Source organism: Corapipo altera, unplaced genomic scaffold (assembly GCF_003945725.1).
Source record: "Corapipo altera isolate COAL_440 unplaced genomic scaffold, ASM394572v1 0, whole genome shotgun sequence".
NCBI classification, from domain to species: domain Eukaryota; kingdom Metazoa; phylum Chordata; class Aves; order Passeriformes; family Pipridae; genus Corapipo; species Corapipo altera.
Genome location: NW_020884872.1, coordinates 75,375,654 through 75,402,568, shown reverse-complemented (window position 1 = coordinate 75,402,568; position 26,915 = coordinate 75,375,654). Strand labels below are relative to the sequence as shown.

General features: G+C 39.9%; 2 protein-coding genes across 3 annotated transcripts in view; both read left to right on the top strand.

The window, feature by feature from the left end:
- Nucleotides 1–27: 27 nt before the first annotated feature.
- Nucleotides 28–8,624, top strand: RAB39A (RAB39A, member RAS oncogene family). The gene is made up of 2 exons (XM_027654011.1): nucleotides 28–350; nucleotides 5,484–8,624. The coding sequence occupies exons 1-2, from the start codon at nucleotides 28–30 to the stop codon at nucleotides 5,908–5,910; spliced, it is 750 nt and encodes a 249-aa protein (XP_027509812.1). The 3' UTR covers nucleotides 5,911–8,624.
- Nucleotides 8,625–15,930: 7,306 nt separating this feature from the next.
- CUL5 (cullin 5) overlaps nucleotides 15,931–26,915 on the top strand; it is a 32,528-nt gene continuing 21,543 nt past the window's right edge. The window contains exons 1-5 of one of the 2 annotated variants that reach the window (XM_027652006.1): nucleotides 16,455–16,488; nucleotides 16,602–16,735; nucleotides 22,359–22,468; nucleotides 24,808–24,907; nucleotides 26,291–26,467. In XM_027652006.1, the coding sequence (XP_027507807.1) occupies nucleotides 16,470–16,488; nucleotides 16,602–16,735; nucleotides 22,359–22,468; nucleotides 24,808–24,907; nucleotides 26,291–26,467 (540 nt within the window). In that variant the 5' untranslated portion in view covers nucleotides 16,455–16,469. Of the gene's footprint in view, nucleotides 16,063–16,454; nucleotides 16,489–16,601; nucleotides 16,736–22,358; nucleotides 22,469–24,807; nucleotides 24,908–26,290; nucleotides 26,468–26,915 lie in introns of those variants that run through there. The other variant, XM_027652821.1, reaches the window with a different exon arrangement.

Sequence of the window (26,915 nt, the reverse complement as noted above, 5' to 3'; positions counted from 1 at the left end):
CCCCGCCGCCGCCCGCCCGCCGCGCCGATGCCGGGCGTGGGGGCGATCGGGGCGCGGTGCAGGCACCGGCCGCGCAGGAGCCCCAGGAAGAGCCCCAAGGCGGAGCCGGGCCAGGCCGGGGCCGCCATGGACGCGGCGATCTGGATCTACCAGTTCCGGCTGATCGTGCTGGGCGACTCCACCGTGGGCAAGTCCTGCCTCCTGCACCGCTTCACCGAGGGCCGCTTCCCGGGGCCGCTGCACTCCGATCCCACCGTGGGGGTGGACTTCTTCTCCCGGCTGGTGGAGATCGAGCCTGGCAAGAGGGTCAAGCTGCAGCTCTGGGACACGGCGGGGCAGGAGCGGTTCAGGTACAGGACCCGGCCCCCTCCCACCTGCTCCCCAAACCTGCCGGCCCCCGAGCATACCCTCATACCCTCCCTCATCGTCCGACGCATCTCCAGCCCCAAGGGCTTTGCCTTGTCCCCGAACACATCTCCCTGCACCAATCTGGTTGCTGTGCCCCAAACAGTCCTCTACCCCTGCCAGTGGTCCCAGCCCCGTGGCCCACCATCCCACTTGCCCTACTGCCCACCAGTTCCTTCCCAGGAGCTTCTTCCTCCCCTGCCGTTTCCCTTCACACACATCAGGGAACAGCTGCCCTTCCCCTCCCAGCTCACACTAGTGGGTAACAAGTGGCCTCCTCCTGTTTCTTCTTCCCTCGCTCATCTTTCCCCTGAAGTCCTGGACCTAATGTAGCAATCCCTCCTCCACGTTTTTTTTTCCTTCTTTGCAGCAAGAGGCCCCTGCTTAACTCCGCATTTCTTACTTTGTCATCACCTCCGAACTCGTTCTCCCCTGCAGTATTTCCCTCTGCCATTACCTCTCCTTCACATGCAATCTGGAGAGACCAGGCCACCTCCCAGCTCTTCCTCCTTCCAGCACAGCAACACCATGAGCACCCGTGCAGCCATGGCAGTGTGGAAGCTATGGGGCAGCCAGCTACAGTCCCTTAGTAGTGTTTTATCTGCCTTCTGCATCTGCTCTGCACTGATGGTTGCCAAGAGCCTTCAATAGTACCTCTACCATTTATACTGTAGCTAAAGTAGCTCAAATGCTGCACTGAGTATTAAATCCTCTCTCCCCTCTGTCACAAACAAGTAGCAAAACTACCCTCTTTTCCTGCCCCAAAAAGAATCACAGTCATTCTCCAATTTATGAACTGACTCACTCTTGTGCCTCTGTTGTATCTGTAATGATTGCAGGTTCAGGCAAGTTGCGTATGGATTTTAATTTGGACTTGAGGTTCAACAGATATGAACTCGTGGTGGGGGCAAATGCACAGCCCATCTACGTGTACCTAACCCACACACTTGTTGTTACTAGGATGCTAGCAGGAGGGCTGAAATGGGCCTCTTAGCTGGCCAGAATCAATTCTTATGTTCCCTGTCTTCCATCGCAACAGTTGTGCAGATTCCCACACCCAGCTGAAGAGGTGGGATTGCACTGTCTTACCGGGGAACACCAACTTCTTTTTTTTCCATAACAAGCATTACAGTGAAACAACAAACAACTTTCTTGGGCTTACATGATTCAGAACTTCATATACATTCTTGCGGGCAGGCTACTGAAGGATTAGCAAAGAAATTAGCAGGAATAATAGCAAGCTCTTAGCATTTTTCACTCTCCTTGTGCTTTCCAGTCAGCTTGTAAAGTACTTGTAAATAAGTGACTAAGGATGTACAATCTCTTTATTTTGAATTTGTTGACAAATAGCCAGGATGGACAATGACGAGACACTCAACTGAAAGAAATGCAAATGCAGAGAATTTTGCATACATTTAAAATCAAATGATGGCCATCCTTTAACCCTGGAATGCTCAGGGAATGTGCACTGATGAGTCATGCAGTCAGTTGCTTTTAAATTTACCATTAGTATACCTCTGTGTTTTTTCTAATACCCATAAATACAAACGGAAGTAGTTGTAAATACTTGTGTTTGGTTTTGTGCTAGGAGTTTCTTGTCAGTTGGTGTACCAAATATGACAGCATTTATTGTATAGTCTGCTTTACATTTACTCAAAGCAATTCTAAATATTTTACTAAGTTATACACCACAGGTTAAAATGTTGCACATTCTGTTCTCTGATAATGGAGAACACTACAGATCACAAGCAAAGATTATCTTGGGGAAAAACTAATTATTCCAAGAAGTTATCTGCTTCTGGGGAACACCAATCAGTTTGCAGTTTTGATTCCCAATTCTGCTCTGGCTCCCTTGCACTGGAGTTTCAGAGGAGGTAAAACCTGTCTTTAAAGCTACCAGGGGAGTTCCCTGCATGTGCACAGAAAACTACTGGCTGCATAATAACCCCCTAATTTTGGTCCCAGGCATAAGGGACATTCCCAGGGGAAAAGTAAGACGTGACACACCTGCTGTCACACTCTCTTGAAAGAGATCATGTACTTTCTTGGAGGAATTGTTTGAGAAGAATTCTTACATGTATCTAGTGCATTGATGATTCTGTATTTGAACTGGATTTCATGCATGGTTTTAGAAATCATCTTTAATATGCACTGTTTGCATTACTTCTCAAATAAAGCAATTCTCACCATTTCCACTGCAAACAGTAGTGGAAGACTGTTCACTTGTTTGGGGCTCAGGTAGGGCGGTTACTGACTATATTTACTTTGACATCAGTAAGGCATCGCTAAGCAGAATCTCCCATTGTGTGAGGTGCCACATGGACAACAACAACATAATCAGTAACTTTAACACCTTACTAGAATGAGTATAAGCTCCGGTCTGTAATGCAGACTAACATAAATGAGGGGTGCACCCTCAATTTCTTTCTATCTTCAGATTAGTCATTTAGAGCAATATGCTGGTTTGGCTGTGTTTTGCATCATGTACTTTGATGTGATTTTTGTTTGTTTGATTGTTTACTTTTCCTGTATTTAAATCCAACAATACATTTAAAAGATGAAACCTCCAGTGCTATAAAGTGCTTGGTAGTGGTGCTAAAAGTGAGAGTTCATTTCAGTAGGGGCAAGATACTGTGGAGATGCTTCCATTATATTAACCCACTTTTTACTAGACCATAATATTAGATACATTCTGCTTCTAACACATGGCTTGAAAATAAACCACTATGCTTATTCTTTTTCAGTAAGCAGTATGTATTTTCAAAATTAATATCATTACAATAAAGTCTTTAGTCATAGTATAAAAATAACTCTTCAAATTAGATAAAGATTTCAGTGAAAGTTTGGTTCATCTGGTAAAGATCAGTAAGATTATAACGAAAAAGAAACACTGTGACTGATTTAAAGTCTCCCTAAAGCCACAGTCTGATGTAATTAATACAAAGAATTGTAGAATACTCTGAATTGGGAGGGACCCACAAGGATCATTGAGTCCAACACTTGGCCCTGCACAGGGCATCTCTAAGAATCACACCATGTGAGCATTGTCCAAATTCTTCTTGAACTCTGTCAGGCTTGGCGCCATGACCACTTCCCTGGGGAGCCTGTTCCAGTGCCCAACCACCCTCTGGATGAAGAATCTTTTCCTAATATCTACCCTAAACCTCCCCTGACTCAGCTTTATGCCATTCCCTCAGTTTCTGTCACTGATCACCAGAGTAAAGAGATCAGCACCCGCCCCTTCAATTCCCCTCATGAGGAAGCTGTAGATGAGGTCTACCCTTAGTCTCCCCTTCTCCAGGATGAACAAACCAAGTAACCTCAGCCGCTCCTTGTATGGCTTCTCCTCAAGACTCTTCACCGTCTTTGTAGCCCTCCTCTAATAGTTTTACATCCTTCTTGTGTTATAGTGCCCAAAACTGCACACAATATTCAAGGTGAGGCTGCACCAGTGCAGAGCAGAGTGGGACAATCCCCTCCCTCAACTGGCTGGCGATGCTGTGCCTGATGCCCCCAGGACACAGTTGGCCCTTATGGCTGCTCACTTATATTCAACTTGCCATCGACCAGGACCCCCAGGCCCCTTTCCCTGGCACTGCTTTACAAGATTTCATTCCCCAGTCTGTACAAACATCCAGGGTTGCCCCATCCCAGGTACAGAATCTGGCACTTGCCCTTGTTAAACTTCATTGGTGATTGCCCAGTCCTCTAATTTGTTGAGATCTCTCCTCAGGGCCTCCCTGCCTTCAAGGGAGTCAACAGCTCCTCCTAATTTAGTATCATCAGCAAACTTACTCAGTGTACCTTCAAGTCCTATGTCCAAGTCGCTTATGAAGATGTTGAAGAGCACTGGCCATAAGATGGAGCCCTGTGCAACCCCACTGGTGACAGACCACCAGCCTGGTGTCAGCCCATTCACTATTACCCTTTGTGCCTGTCCCATGAGCCAGTTGCTCACTCATCACATGACATGTTTATCCAGCTGTGTGCTCGACATTTTGTCCAGAAGGATACTGGGAGAGACAGTATGGAAAGCTTTACTGAAATCCAAAAAGATTATATCAACTTGGTTTCCCTTGATCAACTGGGTGGGCTACCTTGTTGGAAAAGGAAATTAGGTTTGACAAGCAGGACTTTCTTGATGACTGCATAGTCCTTCAGGTGCTTTTCAGTAACTCACAGAAGAATTTTCTCTATCATTTTACCAGGCACTGAATTGAGACTGACAGTCCTGTAATTTCCAGGGTCATTCTTCTTTTCCTTCTTGAAAATTCTGACTTTTGCCAGCATAGAATCATTCATGTTTAATGACATTAATGAGCTGAACCAAAGTTTACACAAGAAGCCATAATTTCAACAAGAATTTAAGATCTGCATAGAGATAATTTGAGAAATGGAAATTTAAACATCCCTTATGAATAAGTGAGACTACATCAAACCTGACATGCTACCCAAGAGTTTTTTTCTTTCTGTTCAAAAAGTGACAAAAATAAGGGAGTTAAAAACTTAATTTTGCTTTTAGAGTCTGATCTTGCAGCACTTACCAAAGCATGTATAATCACCTAAGTAGATTCCCTGTCATGAAAGAACATAAGAAAGGCCCATCTGATTTTGTCTATGGTCCATACTCAGATGTCTTGTTTCTGAGAGAGTCTTTGAATTCTCCTGAGTACTCTGCTATCCTCTACTGTCAACCTGGGGGACTTCCAAAGGTTAATGCTCTTTATCTGTTTACTAAAGCTCACTCAGTCTCTTGTTCAGGACTTACTCAGTTTTCCATGGATTATAGATAAACTCTGCATTCATAACATTTTTCCCAAGGAGACCTATAAGTTGCATGAAGAGCCTTTCACTGTCAACCCTTCAGAAATGTTTAGAAAGTGACTTTCGAATGTAAGAAAAAAACCAATATTTTTGTGTCTAATAGATAAATTAATTAATTATAATTAGCTTTAAAAAAGCAAAGTTATTTAATAAAACATATAAAAGATAAAAACACATTGCCATATGGAAAAGTCATCTATTTATGAATAAAATGAAAATGCATTTTAATTTTCCTTTTTTTTTCCCCTTCATAGATCAATAACACGCTCTTACTATCGCAATTCTGTGGGTGGCTTACTAGTGTTCGACCTCACAAATCGACGATCTTTTGAACATGTGAAAGACTGGCTAGAAGAAGCAAAAATGCACGTGCAGCCCTTTCAGATTGTGTTCCTATTAGTAGGGCACAAATGTGACTTAGTGTCACAGCGTGAGGTTACAAGAGAAGAAGCTGAAAAGCTGTCATCTGACTGTGGTATGAAATATATAGAAACTTCAGCAAAAGATGCCACAAATGTTGAAGAGTCCTTTACAATTCTTACACGAGACATCTATGAACTTGTAAAAAATGGAGAAATCTCAATACAAGATGGATGGGAAGGTGTCAAGAGTGGCTTTGTTCCAAATGTTGTCCATTCGTCAGAAGAAGCTGTAAAGCCCAGAAGACAGTGCATCTGCTGAATTTGTAGCATGCCAAAGAGCCCATGGGGTGTTCAGAAGATGATGCCAACCTAAATAACAGAATAATGGTTTTGAAACAGTATTAGATCATGATATAGCTGAATCATAGAACAGTAATTTGGTTTTGTATCCTTCTGTCTAGGTCATAATTCATAAAACTTTAAGTGCTTTTTTTCTTTACAGAGTTCAATAACTTTATGTGGTCTTCAGAAAAAGAAATTATATATTGCTAAAGGGAAGACTATGGCAAGACACTGAGAAAGCGCAATAATCATCATGACAACATCCTCGCTTGGGCTTTGTATTTTGAATACTGTTTAAAATTCAAGGCTTGATAGGTGAGGATCAGATGACCTCATTACTTTTGTTCGTCCTGCCTTAGCTTTGGACAAGCAAGTATTACACTTTTTTAATGTGATTCTTTACTCAAGTGCAGGGTTGCTAATGACTATTAAAGTTTAGAATGCTGTAGAATTTGATAAGAAAGATAACTCTAAAGAAAGCAAACTGAAAGATTGCTCCAATAGCAAACACTTTTGATATGACTATGAATACAAGCCTTACTAAAGAAAAAGAATGTTTTAGAAAAGATTATTTATTTGTATACAAAAATGGGGAATAGAAACAATGGAATTTATTATTAAATATTTTCTGAATTGCCAATGAAACTAAACATATGATCCGGCTGTTATTTGGCTTATATACAAAACAGATTTCCCAACCACTGGACATACATTTCGGTGACCAGATTCTCAGCTGGGTAATTATCATAGTCACACTGATGCCTAAGGAATTAGGCTAATTTACACAAACAAATTCCATATTAGCTTTAAAAAATGAATTTACTTCTAACTAGAAGTAAAAATAAGTTAAAAAGTGCTGCAACCCATGGGGACCCAGGCCTTAAATTTGAATAGAGCAAGGACTGTTTTATTCTTAGCCAGCAAATGTTACACCATTGTCTAAAATAGGAAGGTTTTAAACTAAAACTGTTATGAGTAGAGCATTCATAGAGGAAAGAATTTCTAAAATAATGTTTGGGTACAGAGAGCAAAGTTAGAGAACCCCTATTCTAAGAAAGCTACCCATAATAGCTTTTAATAACAAGAATAATAGGAGAAATCTGTGAACATGTAGCATTTACTGAGCTTGAGGTCATCTTCCTACTCCTCTGAATATAACACACACTAGCTTTATGCAAACTAGGTCTAGCACTTAAATACCAAATAAATCTATTTCTATTTTATTGTAGTAGTATAAAAGATAACTCGATCTTCAGAGTTGATAAGCATCTACAGTTTATCTGGGCATAATCATAACCACTGAATATCAAGACAGTTTTCTTCATATAAAGGTGTGTTATCATGTACAGTACTCCATTTTCAAGTTCAGACAACAAGTCTATCTAATCTAGTTTTTGTTTTCAACAAACATATAATTGGGTTTTCCTCGAGTTACTTTTAGGTTCTTTTACAATAATTTATTTAATATTCCATAGCATAGAGACAGGTTGTTTGGTTCCAGTTACTTTATACATTTAGGGCTACTAAAATTATTGACTTTGAAGACAACTGAAAGGTTAAGTTTTTCTATAGCCTGAGTCTTGCACTGAGGCACAGTTACACTGTCATGGAATGATACAGAGGCCTTAATATAAGGAATCAGCCTTAATTCATTAGCAATTAAATCAGTTAGTTAATTCTAGTCTCAATGTGCCACAGTGATTACTGCAAGCCTGATTCTCTATTAAAGTGCATATATTAGTAATTGACACCAAATCAACTTTGATTTGAGGGCATTTTAGGCCCTCTTTACAAAGTAAACATGACTATAGATGCCAAAAGGTAGTGCAGAATCAGGCTGTGTGCGTTTGACACTGATTCCCTTATGATACTAGGCCCATGTCGTGTATCTCAGATCTTCTCTACATTGTTTAAGAGGACAGAATGGGCCAAGATATAAATCAGTGGCTGGGGAGTCAACAGACCCAAAGTCTACCATTGGTTCATCGTGTGTCTCTGAGAAAGGCATTTACATTTTCTGTGCCTCACCTTCTGTAATTTAAATATAGAGATGATTGTTCTTCCTCAAATTCACAAAGACTGCTGAGACCTGATCAGACTATGATTTTCAGTCTGGAATCTATCCTCTGTGTGCTACCTGTTGTGGAGTGTTTAGCATCATGAGATGTGAATGCTGGTTTCTTCTGACATACCTAAATTAATTAAAAAAGAAAAAAATGATAAGTGCCAGGTATTGCTATTACTATGAATCAACATTTCTTTACACATTTCATTAAATTTGGATTAAATTCTTTTATCTTAAATTTTTCTTCCTGAATACTCTGGAGACAATGAGCTTTTCATTCTGTATAAAAACAATTGGGTGTGTTGGGGGGGAAAAGACTGGGATAAGAGGAGAATGGAAGGGAGGTATGCACAGAGAAATAAACAATCATCGGAACAGAGCCTTAACCTCTACTGTCAATATTGTACCTGTGATGTTACATTTATTACACTGGGAATAGAGCTTTTAACCAGATTCAACTGTGTAAGGAACTGGTATTGTCAATGCAACTAGAAGAGAAGTTCACTGCATTTTAAAGTACTGTGCACATAGTTGTTTTATTTGTAATTCCTAAAAATGTAGATTAACATGTACTTTCATACATTGTCTGTCTTTATGATATATTAAACCACTACTGTACCTTCTCACTACACATTTGCAGTTAATAGAAATGTCTGATAAATAGACAGTTTGCTGAAATACATAATTTTGTTTTCAGATACTTTGCAGTATGGTATGTAAGTAACAGCTTGAATAAGCTGTATAATGGGTTATAGTTCAGTGCATGTATATTCTTTTTCCTCCCAAGGAAGGGTGAATACTGATAACAATGAAATTCTCAGAAATTACAGAAATTAGATAAATCTTATTTGGTTGCCAAATTCAAAAGTAGAAAATATTTATTAAAAAAAATCACAACTTTGCAAATTAAGGTTTGGTCAATCCCAGTTAGGAAATGGAAAAATCTGTTAAAGTACCTTGAGAAAGGTTTTATTTGGATTCACAGGCCTGGCAAATGATTGGATAAAAAGTATTGTTTTGGACTCCTAAAATGTTTAACTTTTATTGCTTTTATTTTAAGTTTGATAAGGAAGAATAAATAACTTTCTCTACTCATTAAGATATTTTACACATGAATTCTTCAGATATTTTGGCTTGCTTATGATTATATCTGCCCTGTGTAAGAAGCATAAACTACCTCATACATTAGGAATCAACCAAGGAAAAGATTTTGAGGTAGCAAATGTTCATACTGCTCATTTATGCCTTCAGTATGGAATAGACTTACCAGTCTAACTTCAAGCTGGTGACTGTCCTGTGTTCACAGAAGATAACACAGGCTTGACTGAGCACCTAAGTACACTGTGCTGCCCTGTGCTGAGATCCCTTCTGCCTCAGCCAAAATGTTACTGGTACCGAAGTTGCCTTACTTAAAGTAAAGGTGGGTGGATGCACCACGATCACAGATATTTCAGTCTCAGCATTCAAGCTCCCGTATAGAATACATGCTTTGTTGCCTTCTTTGTACATAATTAACATCCAGGGAGAGTGGTTTTCCCCTTGCTGTAGACCTCAGCATGTGACATCAGCTCCTGCAAGTCTCTGCCTTTTCTTTTTACTCAGAGGTGGCACAGCAATCTCAGCAGCCTATATTAAGCCTTGGAGAGAAAGAAAGAAGGCTGAGGGTTTATTCTCTTCATGAGCATGGAAACATAACACAAACATGCTGGACTGTTTAAGAAATCATTGAATATCAAAACACAATTGTCAATAGCAAACATTTGCATTGCTCATTTCTCAGAGTCTCTAGACAATCTTTCAAATAAGTGAATGAAATTAAAATTCTAAAAGAGGAATCTGTAAAATATAAGTCTCCCTAAAAATCCTAATGGATAGGACTGCACAACAAAATAAGCAGACTAAAAATAATAAGTCAAGCATTTGTGTAGTGAGCCTTTGCTCTAGTACTTAATTGTGCACAGAAACACCTACATTGCTTAGTTCCCTAAGGATGATAATGGTATCATTGAATGTATTTAAAACTAGAAGAATTCAATGAAAAATTCACCTTCCTGATTCTCAGAGAAAAAATATTACTATCTCATGAATGCACATATACTTCCTTCCCAGCTCATTTCTAGTGGTAATTCAATGTCTAGGTCTGCAACTACAATTCATGAGGCTCTCCTCTAAAAACTGACTACCTACATGTGCTGTTGTTTTACTCAGCAACATTTGCCCCCTCTGTGAAGCAAATACAGCTGTGAAAAAGCTGAATTTTACTTTTTAGCATGGCAGAATTGTTTATCGTGTTTCAGTGAATGTGCAATTCTAATGAAAGTAATGTGACCAAAAATGTGCCAGTTGGGCATAATATGAAGACTGAGATGTTGTACAGGTTTCTGAAGACAATTTACCTTGCATAACACTTAATCAATGGGAGTGTGAAGAAAACTAAGTTCGTTCTGCAAATGTAGAAGTATTTTGCTAAGCGGGACTTTTAATGTGGAAGAAACAGCTATATAAGCACAGGACTCTACAGAGAAATTGTTTTTCTTCATGGAGTTGTGGTTCCCACAGACAATCAGTGGAACAACAAACACACAACCAAAATGTGTCTAGGAAAAGAGCTTGATAGCACAAATCCACAAAAATATAATATACGCTCTTGGGAGCCAGGGAACAATTGTTTGGCTGCAAACGCCACCACAGCACTCACATGTCATCTTCTCCCATGACTGCCCATTGTCCACAGGGGCCAGACAGGAATGGAGAGCAGCAGGTTCTTTATGTAATAGCAAGTAAATCTTCATTTAAATTCAAACTGAGGAATTCCATTGGCAAGAAAGCAAATCCCAAGCTTCTAGAGTGGATCGTGTCTTTGAAAGTATTTAAATAATTTCTATTTCAGAAAAAGGCACATTTTAGGACACTGCTGTGTAACTGTGCTGGTTTAAAAGTAAACTGGCAGAAGAAATTAACCCAACTCAAGAGAGGGTTCTTGTCAGAGTTACAATTTTCTAAAAAAAGACTACAATAAATGCAATGATACAGAGAAAACTGGTTTTAACCCACAAAGACAGATGTATAACCCTGCACTCTGGGACAAGAACAGAATGGTGTTTGTCCACCTCTATGCAGAGCACCATGTGGTGCCAAGAACCTGTAGTCGGCACAGAGATGCACCCTATTGACTCCCCAACTCCAGCAGCTCCCTAAGGGTAGGTTAGTTTTGTGGGACAGCTGCAGGAATGTCTGGGTATAACTCTATGCTGGCAATATATCTACATTGCAGGCTTCTTCCCCTTTCACTTTCTCCCCTGTGTGGTTTCTTTACAGGAAGGGACTGTCAGAAGCCATATCTGGCACCACGGTCTGACAGTGAGCAGGGCAATAGTTGAAAATGTTAGTGGTAGTTGCTAAGTATTAAGGTACTAAAACTGAGGGTAGGAATTGTGGAAAATATTCCAGTCATAATCTTAGTAATAAAAACCTTTCAAGGCTGGCGCTGCTCTGCAAGCACTTTCAAAAATTGTCCATTTTGGTTAAACTTGCAGTGCCAAGCAAATAGTTTAGGCTATTTAGTAATAATTTATATTAGTTTGTCATTTAAAAATAATTACTGCTTATTATTCAGAGGGAAAAGCCTCCTTTGTGCAGATAATTTTTCTCATTTCCTTGATGTACAGTTTGTGTTATATGTATTAAAAGAGCTATGCCAGGACACAAGTTTAGAAGATGCAAGTCTCAAATCCAGTCAATCAGACCACTGAAATTCACAGTTCATTTTATTGGGATTTTTCTCTGTCCAGTTCTCTGTGGAAAAGAGTCTGATTCTCAGGGAAGCTTTCAAAAAAAAAGAGAGAGACAAAGCTTACCAAGCACTGAAAAAGAGATGCATATGTGAACAAGTGTCAGAAAAACAGAACATGTTTTTTCACATTGTATCCTCTTTCACTGTACCATGCTTCATAGATCAACTTTAAGTCCCCAAGTACACAGTGAATGGAACAGTAAATTTCTAGCTGTCCAAAAACCACTAGGAGATCAGATGTAAATCCCTGCAGCAGTTCTTTGCAACTCTGTGCTTGGGCGAGGAACAATGGCCATATTCTGCCTAACACACACCATGTGCTTCTTTATGTCCCAGGAGGAACTTGGCCTCAACAAAAACCCTCCTGCAGGTTCTGCCTGCAAACAGTCACTTTGCACCACCTCACATCATCCTCAGTGCCACTTAGGGCAAAAAGCGCAAGGTTTTCCAGCAAGGAAACTGGGAGGGAATAGCACTGTTGTCTAAAAATACATCAGAGAAGAACAAACATCAGGGAGAGCAAAGCTATTTAAGCTAAAGGACAATGTTGGCATAAGAACAAAGGGGTCACACTGAGATGCACAGGATAGGTGGTTCTGGTGATGCTAGGATACCAAAATCTTAGTCAAGTTTAAGTAAAAGCAACAGTAATCTTTACTCCCACATGCAGGCAATTTCTCCAGAATGCCATTGTTATTAACTAAAAGGGTGATGTAAAGTGCAGATATTAAACACCAGAAGTGTTTGTTTTCTTGTTGAAACAGAAACTAACATAATAGAAGAAGTTTGGTCACTGGTGGTGCTTCTTTTTTCAGCTATAGGTAGATGTCTGAGTGTCTTTGCCCTTTTAAAAGGATTGTCTTCAGACACTCTTGGTATGGTTTGTGCATGAGGTCATTGTGACTATCCACAGCAGTGATAAATGAGACTTTCCCACTGAAAGAAAACCCGTAAGTTTTATTATCCCTACTGAATAGTTTGATGAGAGAGGAGTTTAAAATGGACTAATCAAGTATCAAATGTTTTTTTCTGTCATGGACTAAGTGAACATTAGAAGAAACTATGTACATCTTACTGGTACATGGCCATTGGTACATGGGCATTAGAATAGACCATAGCAATGCATATTTCTCTTTGATGCAACTCATTCAAAGCCAACAGATTTATGCCCAGAATCAATTCACTCCAAGACATCTAGGATATTATGACAGTATTAATTTCACTGATCATGCAAATCTTAATGGGCTATTCCTTATAAATCATTTTGAAGCCATGGATAGCTCTGGAATTATCATTAAGTCTGTCTTTACAGTCCATGCATGTAGGCCAATGTAATACCATATACTAATCAATAATTAATATCTTCATTACCATCAGAATTTAATAATAATCCATTTGTAATGGAACTAAAGCAAATAAAACAAGATTATGTAACACTGTGTATTGTAAAAGCACCCTGAAGTGGTACTAAAATACCATAAAACCTTGGGGCTTATGGATGCCTTTACTTCCCAGAAAATTAATGCTCAGATCTTCAGGGAAAAAAAAAAAAAAGAATTACTGTCATTGTATAAGCCATGCAAAATGAGATGCACATTATTTTTAATATCAGTAAAAAGTACCTCTGTTTCATTGTCTCCCTGCTTCTCAGGTGTTCAAGTTCTCTTTATTCCCTGGTTAGCACTACTCTTCAGGCAGGATACAAGAACTCTCATACTCAGTACAGTCATTGCTGACCCTTCCAGGCCAATTGGATAAATGTTACAGCAATGGCTACCAGGTACCTAAGATTACTCAGAAAAGACCAGACACTGCAAGGTACTCAGGTGCTGCTGTGCTCTGAGTACTCTTCCATTTTTGTTTGGTAAGTTTGCACAAAAAAAGCATATAATCCATGATTTTAAAACATAGCTTTTTAAAACACAGCATTTTAAAACACAGCCCAACTTCATTTAGCTTCAATGATGGTTAAGCAAAATTTGCAATTATAACATTCTAATTATTTGTGTTGTGGTTTTGTACTCTTAAGGTTTGTATCAAAGGGACCCAGGTTGAAGTTCTCTATAGAGGCTTATTTTCTTGCTGCATTTATCAAAATCAATGTAAAAACATGACTGAATTGTGGCATTAATAGCAAACATATATTTTAAAAAAAGGCAAAACAAAGAGAAATTGAAAAGAACAATAAATATCAAATCATTGGAAATGCTTACATTTTTAAAGAGTTGGGGGAAAAGAGGATAAATCAGTTCCTGGAGTAGTGGGTCCCAGAAATGGCTGCCTCCATGTCACAGTCTGTAGAATATTTGCCTGTATCCCAGCTTCTCTGGTACTTGCATCCCTGTAATGTCATACACAGACTGTGGAGCAGAATGGCTGATGCACAAATACACAATGCACACATTTACTGACTCTGCTGTAGGCCTCCTAACTTCAGCACTGTTGTAGAATATAAATGCAATGGACAGTGTGTAATACAATTAGATCTATATTGCATAATTATATACTATACATTCAACTGCATAACTGTGTGTATTATATGAATTTTTAAATATTTAGAGTATAAAACATGTAATATAACAGCAAAGAAAAAATTATAAACCAATTGGAGCATTCAGAAGCTGGAAACTTTGTCAAAATAGGAGGTTATTCAACATCTCCTTTTCACTCCTCAGTTAAGAGAAGGCCTTAATATGGCTATTGTAATTTATTAAGTTAATAAGGCTGCAGGCCACATTTGGTCAGCATTATCCAAAACTTCCATGACAGTGTACAGATTCGTTAAATATTTTATTTCAGCTTTTCTAACACTTCAGAGCCCTTGTCCTTTATCATATGATTTTATCTTCAAATGGTGTGCCCCAGGAGAGTAGAAGAAGGGGTTGCCATCCTTGGTGGCAGGTGGTGCAGCTGTCCATGACAGTGACACGCGGCAGGCCAGGTGGAACAAGCAGCATCAGTTCTCAGGGCTCCGAGCCTCTGAGAAAAGATCAGGAAAATTTTCTTCAAGACGCATTTTTAGAATAAAGGCTAAATGTTTTCATGGAAAGGTGAGTTTCTGTTCAATATAAATAAACCCCGAAAGATACCAAATCCCTCTCCAAAGGTGCCTAAACGCAAACTTTTCCTACTAAATGTTTCTTTGTCTCACTGACAGGAGTTGGACTTTGATGAACCTCTTGTGTCCCTTCCAACTCAGAACATTTTGTGATCACAGTATCAGGTTGAAAGGGACCGCAGTGGGTCACCTGGTCCAATGTCCCTGCTCAAGCAGGGTCATCCTAGAGCACACAGCACAGGATTGCAACCAGATGGTTCTGGAAAATCTCCAGTGAGGGAGATTCCACAACCTCCCTGGGCAACCTGTCCCAGCACACAGTCATCCGCACTGCAAAGACGTTCTCCCTCGTGTTCAGGTGGAACTTCCTGTGCATCGGTTTCTGCCCGTTGCTTCTCGTCCTATTGCTGGGCACCACTGAGAAGGGCCTGGCTCCCTCCTCCCGACGGGCACCCTTCAGGTACTTATACAGTTATTGATTCCGTAAATAGAAAACTCGTGACACCTGGCTGGGAGAGTGACGGCTTAGCCGGGGATCGGGTGCAGGGCAGCGACTCGGCTTGGCAAAGTGAGCGTTCGTGCGGTGCTGTGCCCACGGCGCTCTCCGCTCCCTCCGGCCGGGCGTGAGGGGGCCCAGTGCCGCAGCACCCGCAGGGACAGGACCGCGGGGAGGGCCGGGGTTGATTAGCTAGTTAGTTGGTTAATTAGCCAGAAGTCGAGTTATTTCTGTCTGTAGGACCCAGGGCGCTCCGCCGCGCCGGGGCTCCCGTCCGAGCGCGCTCCCCGGGGCCGTGCGGGCGGCGGGCCGGCAGGGGGCGCTGCAGGCGGGGCCCGCAGCCCGCTGGGCGGCGGGGCCGCTCCCGGCGCCGCATCATGTGGGCCCGGCCCCTTCCATGGAGCCGCGGCCGCCGAGCGCCGCCCGGGCGGACGCCGCCATGAGGCTCTGAGGGGCGGCTGCGTGCGGAGCACCCGGCCGGTCCCAGCGCTGCCGAGCTCCCCGAGCCTCGCCGCGGTGCAGAGAAGCCCAACGCTGAGGCCGCCGTCGCTGCTGCTGCCGCCGCCGCGGGTCCGGCCGGGCGGGAGGGCGGCCCGGGGCCATGTAAAGAGGCAGCGGCCGGGGGGAGCCGAGCCGAGCTCGGGCAGAGGAGCCGCCGCCGCCGCCGGCCGGGAAGGCCTCGCGGGGGGGATCATGGCGACGTCTAATCTCTTAAAGGTGAGAGCGGGGCCCGGCCGGGCCCTGCGGGAGGGCGGGAGGCGGCGGGGCCGGGCGGCCCTGCGGGTGGCGGGGGCGGCCGGGCCGGGCCGGGCAGGGCGGCGGGGACCGGGGCAGGGCAGAGCCGGGGTCGAGTGGCGGTGCCGCTGCCCGGAGTTGCCGCTGCCTGGGCCCTCCCGCAGGTGAGCGGCCTTGGGGCTGCCGGCCTCGGCCCGGCCCGGCCCCGCCGGCGGCTGCGGCTGCTGCCAGCACCCTGCTCCCTCCCCCCGGCTCTCCCTTCCCAAACACGCCTCGTTGGGAAACAGCGTTGCGTCGTGCAGTTAGACAGGGCACGGTGTCTTCCCTTTGTTTATTTAAGAAGACTCGGGTGTATGGAAAATGTTTAAGTTGAACAAAAGAGTTGGAAAATGCCTTCGCTGTGGGCAGGTGTCGTTATTGGGGTGGCCACCGTGTTCCACCTTTTTTGTTAACAGCAGTTTTCCTGCAAAGGAAAACTCCCGGAGGCCTTTCGCTTACGTTAAGTAGCTTTGCTTTTGTAGTCAGATGTTTTCAGGCACTTTCCCGGCGTTTGATGGCAGATGTCAGTCACCCCAAGCTGCTGCAGGTTGGAACGGAAGATTTCGGTAGGACAGTCGAGTGTTTGAGCTCAGGACTGCCTGTCCTGATATTTGCGGTATGTATGAGGAGAAGACTGCATGGCCTTTGAGGCCATGCCAGCACAGGGAAGACAGGCCTACTTGAAACAACTATTACTAGTGCCTCCAGTGTTTCTGCAGCACCAGTTAACTCCACTGGTGTGAAAGGCCTTGGGAAGACTATCTGTTTAACTCGAGCAGTTAGCAACTGAAAACACGTATAAATATAGGCATAATCATGTGTACTGCACTATATATTTTTTTTAAAGATGGTCCCGAAGAAGTGCTGCTTGCATTTGAGCAATCTGACCTCGTTTGGATGTATAGATTTGGCCTGAATCTGCTGGTTGTATTTATTATTCTGAGACATTGAGTGTGAAGAAATGAGAAATAATTGATCACCTTGTTTCTTCCTGGTATCCAAAAATTGTTTCAGTATTAAAAAGATATATTTTAAAAAAATCTTCCTTGAAATTGAAATGTCACTGAAACTAATTTTGATTAATGTCTGTATATTTTTATGCCTAAAAGGGGTTACATATCTAAGCAGATAATACTTAAAAATACTTTAAAATTTAAAATTGAGGAATCCAAGAACAGTGGTGAAAAAAATAATGTCCTATAAGAAGAAGTACCCTTTTTTTGGAAAAACATGTGTTTAGAGCAAGGCTTGTTAATATTTTAGACCATCTCTTTGCTGTACATCTGAGGTTTTCTGCAAAGACTGATGTGTGCTTTGATGAGATGTGGTCGTATAGCCCATAGTGGAGAGAAGAAGCATGGGCTTATGAGTTTTGTCAGCATTCCACTTCAGCTATTTTGAAAGAGTAGTAAGTGAAAATAGAGTCAAAGGCCTTGATTCTGCGAGATGACTCTTGCCAAAGTGAAGTCTTTATGTTGACTAGTCATGTTTTTGCAACTGGCCTTTGTATCACCAGTATTTTATGTTGACAACAAGATATATATATGCGCAGTGTGTTTTAGGAAAAATGCTGCAGAGATACCTATTCTAAACCAGGCCTTTTTTGTCACAATAACTTACTAATTAGTGAGTTTTCTAATGACAATATTAAGTATGATTCCTGCATTACAGAAGGAAAAATTATATGGTGCTTTGGCTTTGTTTATCATGGCAAAATAAACCAGTGCAAGAACTGGAACTAGGTAAGGTCTTTTGTTCCCAAATCCCACTCATGAGAGTGCTCTCCGAGAAGCAAACTGTTGAGTCCAGGTTGATGTAGATTGGCAGTGCCTCGTGCCATCTGAGGGTGTGCAACTTCTTTCTCTTCTTCTTCTTTCGTGTTTAATGGGAAAAAAGCGATATCTGGGCACAGTAAATCCCAGGGTAAGAAAGGAGAGGTGTTAAAATCTGTGCGGTTTTTCCACAGCTTTTCCAAATAAGCCTGCATAAATTGGGTATAGACAGGTCTTGATTTTGCCAGCATGAACAGGAACTAAGCATTTTCTCTTCTTTTCCCCCATCCTCATTCAGCTTTCTGCATAGCTGAGAAAATGAAGTGAAATATTCTTTTCTTATTCTAGTAATAAATACTAGCTGAATCCAAATCTGACTGGCTGTCGTAATTTTAAAGGGCATCATTTAAACTCCACTAGTGCATAGTTTTCCTAATTGTTATTTCTTTTCTTTTGTGAGAGCCTTCTTTAAATGCAAAATTAGAATGACCAATCACATGCTGAATCCTGGAAATATTGAAGTACTTAGTAAGAGCCATTTTGGTCAGGGGTGCCTGCCCTACCTGTAGCAAAGCTACTCTCCCTCGTTGAGGAGGTGGCTTGCTTTCAGCAGATGGCTGAGCCATTTCTAGGAGAGTCCCCTAGAGGTTTTTTGTCTAAACATACATGTGACTGTGACACTTTCAAAGTGGGATACTTCATTTCGGGGCGTGTGCCAGACTTGTAGTTTGTTCTCTTTGCAGTGACAAAGTCTAAACCAATTCACCCATGTGACATGAAGACATTTGAGTTTTTCTGCAGTTTCTGGAACAGAAAGTATCCCCACTTATTGCAGCATAAAGAAAACCTGTAGCTGTATCCATGCTGGCAGATCTGCCAGCAAATGCAGGAGTCTGTCCTTGCAAGATGAACTGCAGGGTGAGCCTGATGTTAGGAGAGAAGCAGCAAAGGAAGCAACAAATTTTCCATGGACTTAAACAAAATGAGAAACGTTATTTACCTTTGCATCAGTTTCAGCTGTCAATGACAATTAGGAACACATCTGAAATGTTTGAATTCTTCAACTTGAAGTACGTGTTTCCAGCTCTGTATTTTAAGTTTTTCTCTTTCTTCCTGGCTATTTCCATTTAGGATATAGCCTTAAGAATATCTTAGGATATCCTTAAGAAGCATGGGAGTGTTGCACGCTAGTTAGTTACATAGAAAAGCTTTCCCTGTGGCTACTTTCCTGCTTTGAATAGGGACTTGTTACAATCATTACACTGATTTTTAGAGCTGCTGGTAGCAGAGATTAATCAGACAGTTTTTATTCCAATCTATGATGTCATATTTCCCACTTCATCCCTCTGTGAACTAGCTTTAATATACCTGCTGTCTGAAAACAATGAAGTAGTAAAGGCAATGATGTTACTCATGTGTAGATAAGATGTACAGTAAGACTTAGAGGGTGTTGCTTTTTTTACAGTACTGTCCAGAGCATCTAGTAGAGATGAGGGCTGAATTTCTGTGTCCTGAAATATAGAGAGTACACAGCAAAGAGAACTGAACATCCAAATAGACATTTCGAGGGGAAGAGGGACAGTAACATGGAGGTCTTGGGGTATTGCTTTACCTTGTTATGTCTATTATGACTAAGTGCTTATCCATAAAAGTAAAGAACAGGGAAAAGTACGTTTGAAGAGTAAAGTTGGAGGACATATTTCAATATAGGGTGTAAAGTAGTATGTTCTTCAAGTAAAATTTAGTGTTAAAATGGAACTTTAAATCTGTATGAACAAATTAATTGAAATTACTTTTGAGACAAATTATTTCATAAGTGGAGTTATTTTTCAAAGCTTTAAATTTTAAATTCTAGAATGGCTACTTAGCCAGGGTCTGGCTCTCAATTGTACCCCATGTTTTCAGAGAAGATTTGATAACTGGAGTAATTTTATCTCGTCCAAGGTATTATGCCTTACCGTCCTGCTTACCTTTCCACGGGAACTGTGGTTTGAGGCAAGCTAAGAAGGAAAAACTGCCCAGGAAATACTGCTCAGAAATTGCATGTGTGACTTTGGTATCAACTAAGAATTACCACTGTTTGACTTTCTCTTCTACTGTAAAATTTGTGTTTTCTTGTAAGGGTAGAATTAATGAATGTGAAGGACACACACCGTAGGTGGTATTTAATGCACACTTTCTTCTTGTAATTTCAGTACAAAAGTGTAAGGTCATGGAAGCATGAATCTACCTAGATGATGTTGAATTGTTTGTTAGAGTACTTTCATTGGGATTTTTCATCCATTGATTTTATTTCCTCTTCTGTTTAGTTAAGGAATAAAGGAGGAAATGTGGAAAAAATTTACTCCTATGTATAGGAAACAAAGTTCTAAACTTCTCTGACATTTCAGGACAAGCTTTGTTCGAGGAATTCCTTTTAAGTAAGCAGATGTTCATTTTAAGTGGATACACAATTTTTACAACTGCAGTTGAGTTTTATGTGTGTTTCTTAGAATGAAGTAGGTATTCACAGTTTAAATCATATAAATAGTGGTGTTTGCAGTCTCCCCCCCCCCCATACCATGTTTTACAATGAAATTAATCTTATTCACAAAAATTGAGCATTCAGGTTTTACCTTCAGCTGTTTTCAGTGAAGGGTTGAATTACACTTCTCAAAAATTGCAGAACAGATTTATTTTTTACTTCTTCGGGAAAACTTACAGAATCGACTCTGAAGTTTTACACCAAAGGAAAACTTATAAGGAAGTTGTTTTTACGTACTTTATAATGCCCTTTCTGTAACTTCTAACTGTTCTCTTGCTGGTCTTTCAAGTTCATTATCCTGCAAAGAGGGACTTGGAACAGAAGTACCTGAAAGTAAAACCTAATAATTTTCACAGGACTGGGAAAGATTAGAGCAACACATCAAAGTTAAGGGAATAATTGTAAAGCTAGCTCTATGTGGGGGAAGCATGTAGATGATGATTTTCAAAGATGATGTATTCAAATGACCTTTTTTTTCTTGTAGTGGGAAAGAATAGGCAAAACTATCTCTCTGAATTTGAAAACAATTTATTTTTCTATTTTTTATGTTGAAAGATTTACAGACTTTATCAACAGGGACCGCTTCTGTGAAAGCCATATTCAGTACCTACCACAGTAGTTCGATAATGCTGTGAGGCCTCCAGGTGCTGTTACTTTAAAAATAGTTACTGTGGTGCCGGTTGCATCTTTATAGCTTCAAGATGTATCTTTGCACTTAAGAGCACGAGGGGATACAGTTACCAAACTGTGCTTATTCTGAATACAGAATAACAGTTTTAATTGTAAATTTCCATGTAGAAATTAATCCAAAGGCGATGGTTGAGGGAACGTGGTGTGCTGCTTGTGCTTGTTTATCTGAAGAGATGTTAGTGACAGAACAGTGCACTTGTCAGAATTTCAAGTAGTTAGACTGTATTATTTGCTGTATTTGAAGTGAATTGTGTCAAGTGTAGTATCGCTGACCAAGACAATGATCTGTTCAAAAGTAAACAGTGCATTGGAACATAACACTTCAGATAATCTGTGGTCTTTCTGCCACAGAACTCCCAATCAACATAGCTTTTTAATTGCAGTTTTTTCTTTTTAAAATGTGGAGCCGTAAGCAAACAGGATAACAACATATGCAGTAGAACTGCTGTTTTTCTCTCAAAGTTGTTGTGGTTTTGGTTTTTTTTTTTAATAATAGAAGTTAGTCTGTATACTATGGTGAGATTTTTCAGAATAATCAGAATTATATAGAAGCACTTCATTTCTTTAGCTTGCCTCTTAGCTTTTATTGTAAGTTTGAAAAATCCACCTTGGATTAGACTTTTCAGCGTGGTGTAAATAATTTTTATCTGCACCAGCTGTACTCTTGACCCTCAGAATGCCTATGGCCAGTTAACCCGCAGGAAGGAGTCTGTCATACAGTAGCTCCTATGTTACTCTGTTTCCTTCCTCCCTCTTTACTGCTGATGCCAAACGCAGGGTGAGAGAAAAAGGGTACATGGCAGCATCCACAGGTACAGTTCCTGATTCCTGGCTGCCATTTTGATCAGGGTAACTTATTCAAGATGGGTTTGCAACTGTGCCTTGTGACTTTTGTTGCATCTATGTTTGCTGCGACAGAGAAGCTGACCCAAGTATCATTCGTGTTGTCTGTGTATAACTCCATTTACATCTGAAGAACACTTGCTAGAACTTGTTTCTTGTAGCTAATGCAGTGAATAAATGAAGAAGTTGGCAGTCTGTTTCTCTTTGAAACAAATAATAGCTCTCACTTTTTAAAGTAATACCGTGAAAAGTGTTGTTCAGCTGTGGTGGTGTAGCCCAAACGCTAACTTAGGAAGGACACCTCTGAGAAGAAAATATTTTTTTGTTAACTGTAGAAACTGCAATCCTTCAAGATAACTTTAAATAAGAAGCTGGTTTATTAACAATATTTTTTTTTTTGTTCCTTTTAGAATAAAGGTTCCCTTCAGTTTGAAGACAAGTGGGATTTCATGCGCCCTATCGTTCTGAAACTTCTTCGTCAGGAGTCTGTCACAAAACAGCAGTGGTTTGATCTGTTTTCGTAAGTAATTTTTTAATATCTTACATCCTTCTACATAATGGGAATATATGTACTACTCCTGATACAGAAGTCACATATGACATAGACTGTGTGGAAAAACAGAACAGAAGTACTATTTGAGTTTTATTAAGTGATAAATGTGCCTACATCGCTGTAAATGTGCAAAAGTAGAGATTTGCTGAGATTCAGGTCTTTGCAAATAGGATGGTGAAAGAACAGCAGATCTTTTTGACTTCAGCTGACCATAGTAAGTTTTGTACCTGCCCACAAACTTATTCTTAGAATTAGAGAGAAAATGTTTACTGCTTTGTCAGTAAGTTCGTTAAAGGCAGTTTGCTGAATGTTACATTATTCTGATTTGAATGGCTTTCTTCTAAAATAACTGAAGAATGCTACTGAAGTAGCTGGATGGTGCAGTTTAACTGGTATTATTTGAATAGTTTTGTACCCTAAGAATGATATAATAATACTTTTCAGACAATGTTTGCCTTTAATGTACTTTCTGAAAACCCTGCCATTTTCTTCCTTTCAAAAAGCCAGAAATGGCTTCCTGTTAGGTGATGATTTTTTTGGTAAAAATCATCATTTGATTTTTGCCAACGTAATATGGAAGTGATTTACAAAAGATATATTGGAAGTATATCTAAAATAATCTTTGTCTCAATGGAGTTATTTTCCCTTAAATACGTTGTAGTTTAAACCTGTAGACTCTCCTGCTTTTAAAATTGTCACAAAAGCAGTTTTTATTTAAATGCAGTCTTGTTGCAGTCTGTGTCTGTATTGCTCTTTTTGATGAGGATGGTGTAGTGGCTCTTTTTACACCCATCTTACTGCATCTGTCACGCTTTTCTGCCAACCAAAAGGGACAGTAATTTATCATATAATGGTTGTTAATCTCTTAGGATGTGTCTGCTATAGCAGTTGCCAGAAACATGGTATAGTTAAGGTAAAAATCCAGTTCTGAGTCATTGCTTTAATGATTAATAATTAGTTCAATAATTCTGCATTGAGATTGAAACTTTCTGTTTATTATTTTTCTTGTAGCTGAATTATTGAATAGAACTTTATTACCTTTATGGCTAAAATAAGGCTTTTGAGGGAAAGGAACCCACTGTCCTAGGTTCATATTTTTGGACAGTGCTTTGTTAAGCTTCTTAATAAAAATTCAAAATCTGTAGGTGTCTTCTACTTACCCTTTGAGTATAATTATCCAGTATTGCTTTTTTTCACTGCTCTCAGGAAACAGTGGCATTCTAAATGCAGTAACACCTTTTCTGCACATGAGCATTGTGGAAGTCTCACCTGTTAGGTAGAGCTCTATAAATCCTAGGCCTGCACCTTTGATCTGTGTCAAAGGAACTTTTTGCCTTGCAAGTTTTGTCTTTTCAGTGAAACTAAAAAAGCTGCTTTTCTGTTGAAATAAGTGTATTCATTTAATAGGAACAAAGTAATAACTTTAGATTATATGGTTGCTTTTCTGCAAAGATGTGGCCTTATTAATGAAAGGCAGAAGAACCAGAGGATGGTAATGAATCAAAAAAAGGCTTCCTAGACCATGTTGTATATGATGTTGTATATGATGTATGGGTAGGAGTGTAACTTGCTTTATTTAGTCTTCATTATGGAATGAGTAGGAATTAAGTTCCACTTGCTGGGCTGTCAGGTAGGAAAAATCGTACTTGAGTCTTGATTAGAACTCAGTAATAGAATTTGGCTTTGCGAGTCTGTTTGGTAGCTTTTCTGCAGTAAGGTTCCACTTTAAAATGCTACCACTGCCATGAAATGTTTAAGTGATCTTATTAAACTAGTTAAATCGTCTTTTAAATTACCTGTTCCCTCAGAGTTCAAGTTTCTCATGAAGAAGGTCTGTTTGCTTTGTAGCACAAGGATGTTTCAGTGTTTGGATTGTGAAACTGTCAGTGAAGGCTGCATGTTAATGAGAGTATTTTAAAATAGCATGGGTTGAGTAGTAATACTGCTACTGGCAAGTGATTTCTGTTTTTGTTAAAGAAAAGGTTTAAAAATTGTCCTTAAATCAGTAAGGATTATTGAATAGATACTGAAAATAGAATTGTCTTGTGTATCTCCTTCTTGACCACAGCCTTTCTCCTCGATAGGTTGCAGTTACTTGCTTCCAGGACTTTTCTTAAAAGCCTCAGTCTCTTCCCCACACGTTTTCTTGCATGTGTCACTGGGATCTAACTGTGTTCTTTGACAAAGATACATAACAAGTGTATTAATTTCTTAGGCATACTGAAATTATGACTGTTTAAGCCTCATACATTACAACATTAAAATTTGAGTAGCTGTTACTAAAAGGTGGATAAATTGTTTTCTAGAGATGTACATGCAGTTTGCTTATGGGATGATAAAGGTCCAGCAAAAATCCACCAGGCTCTGAAGGAAGACATCCTTGATTTTATTAAACAGGCACAAGCAGTAAGTTCCTAAGGTTCCATAACTTCTATTCATATTGTTAGAAAAATAACCATATAATTCTGACTTTCATTGGATTTAAATACATTGGTTTTTTGTTTGAAATTTTGTGATTTTCTGGAGATCACAATTACCCTGCAAACTTCTATTGACAAAAAGAAGACTTGGCCTTGAGTATTTTCCTTGGTTCATTGTTTTCTCACAGTACTTGAATCTGGGGTGGGCAGTGGTTTTTGTGTTATATTAAAAAACCCCATAACACGGCATTATCTTTGTTTATCTGACAGTACTTATGGAATCTTCTTCCACTTGAAAACTTCTTAAGGCAGAATTTTCCATAAGAAATTCCTGAGAAAAAAAAAAAAATTGCTTATGTAGCTTCAATGCTGTGCTGACATGTTCATGGATGGCTTTAAAATAAGCCATATGTATGGCCTACCAAAAGTATCTGTGCTATCAACTCAGCAAACTTAACTGTCCAGTTTTATAGGCTTCCCTCGAGACAACTGAATTTGTCAATAGATTCAAAGGAAATTCTTTTGTTTGTAAAACATGTAGCAAAAGATGTTGTCTGTAATAAGGGATTTAAAAGAGGGGGTTGATGTAATATTTTTTAAAAATATTAAAAAATCACGACAAATGTTTGTAAAGGAAAAAATTAAAGTCTATAAAGTCTTTCTTTAGTGAAGTGATTTACACCATTAAGGCTTTGCTTAAAGGAAAATAGTTTCTTATAGAGGCATTTTTGTAACCTGGCATATAAATGTTGACTTTTTAAGTTCCACAGCTTACTTGCTTACAGCATGCATAAATGCTATGCTGAACTGAGGCCTTTGATATGGTCTGTGTTGGCTTTTATTTGAGAGGCAGGTTTTTAGGCATTTTGATAGCCATTGTACAATGTAGCTGTAGTTTCCAGACTTTATTAAAATATACATGTTAACTAGCTGTCTGGGTCTAATGAAAGGCTAGTAGATGCCATTGAATCAGAACTTTTCACTGCATAGAATATAACATAGTCATTACAGGTTTATGTTAAGGTTTTTTATATATGGTTGTGCCAGTACATGCCAAAAGTTTTAATATTTTTGACTTGCAGATGGCTTAGAAGGAGAAAAAAAGAAAAGGTTAATTTGGAGAATTTGAACTTGCTGACTACCTGTTTGCTGCTATCTTTCTTTACCCTTTAGAAATGGCCCATGTGCCATGGGTTAATAACTACTTCCGCGAGCTAAATGGCACTTAAATATGCAGACTTTCTTATTCTGATGTATCTGTACATTTGAATTTTATATGGAGAGTTATTTTCAGTATAAGCAAAGTCAGCCCATATTTTGTGCATAAATTTGTTTATAAATTACCTCCTCTTCTCCCCCGTCCCTTCAGAGAGTGCTGAGTCATCAAGATGATACAGCTTTACTGAAGGCATATATAGTGGAGTGGCGCAAGTTCTTCACGCAGTGCGATATTTTGCCCAAGCCATTTTGTCAATTAGAGATTACTTTAATGGGCAAGCAGGGCAGCAACAAGAAGTCTAATGTAGAAGACAGTATTGTCCGAAAGGTAAGTGATCAGTATTAAAAGCTTTGTTGCACTGTTTGCCTACAGTAAACAGGGGAAGGGACTCTGTAGCTGAAAATGAAACCGCATCACACATGTCACATGATGTATCGCTTTGCTTCAGCATGAGAGTCAGAGTAACCCTGCAACTTTTTTTTTTTTCTTCTCCATAATAGTTTCACTTTGTTTCTCCAGTTCAGCTTTGGCTATTAACAGTATTTTTCTTGTGGTTAAAGCACTTCTCGTTTGGACTTTGGGTTTGTCTGGACTTCGGTGGAGGTTTTTTGAGGGGTTTGATTTACTTTGTGTGGGTTTGGTTTTTTTTTTAATTATGACTTGAATCTTGGAATGGCAAGTAGTTGTAAATTCATCTACTTTTTGTGTATTTGTGAGTAGCAAGTGTATTTGTATACATAAGTGAGTAGTTTTTCTGCTCCTGGTTTATATCCCT

Coding starts and splice junctions, on each gene's coding strand:
- RAB39A (XM_027654011.1), top strand. CDS start 28: ATGCCGGGCGTGGGGGCGATCGGGGCGCGGTGCAGGCACCGGCCGCGC. Junction 351..5,483: donor GCGGGGCAGGAGCGGTTCAG/GTACAGGACCCG, acceptor TCCCCTTCATAG/ATCAATAACACGCTCTTACT.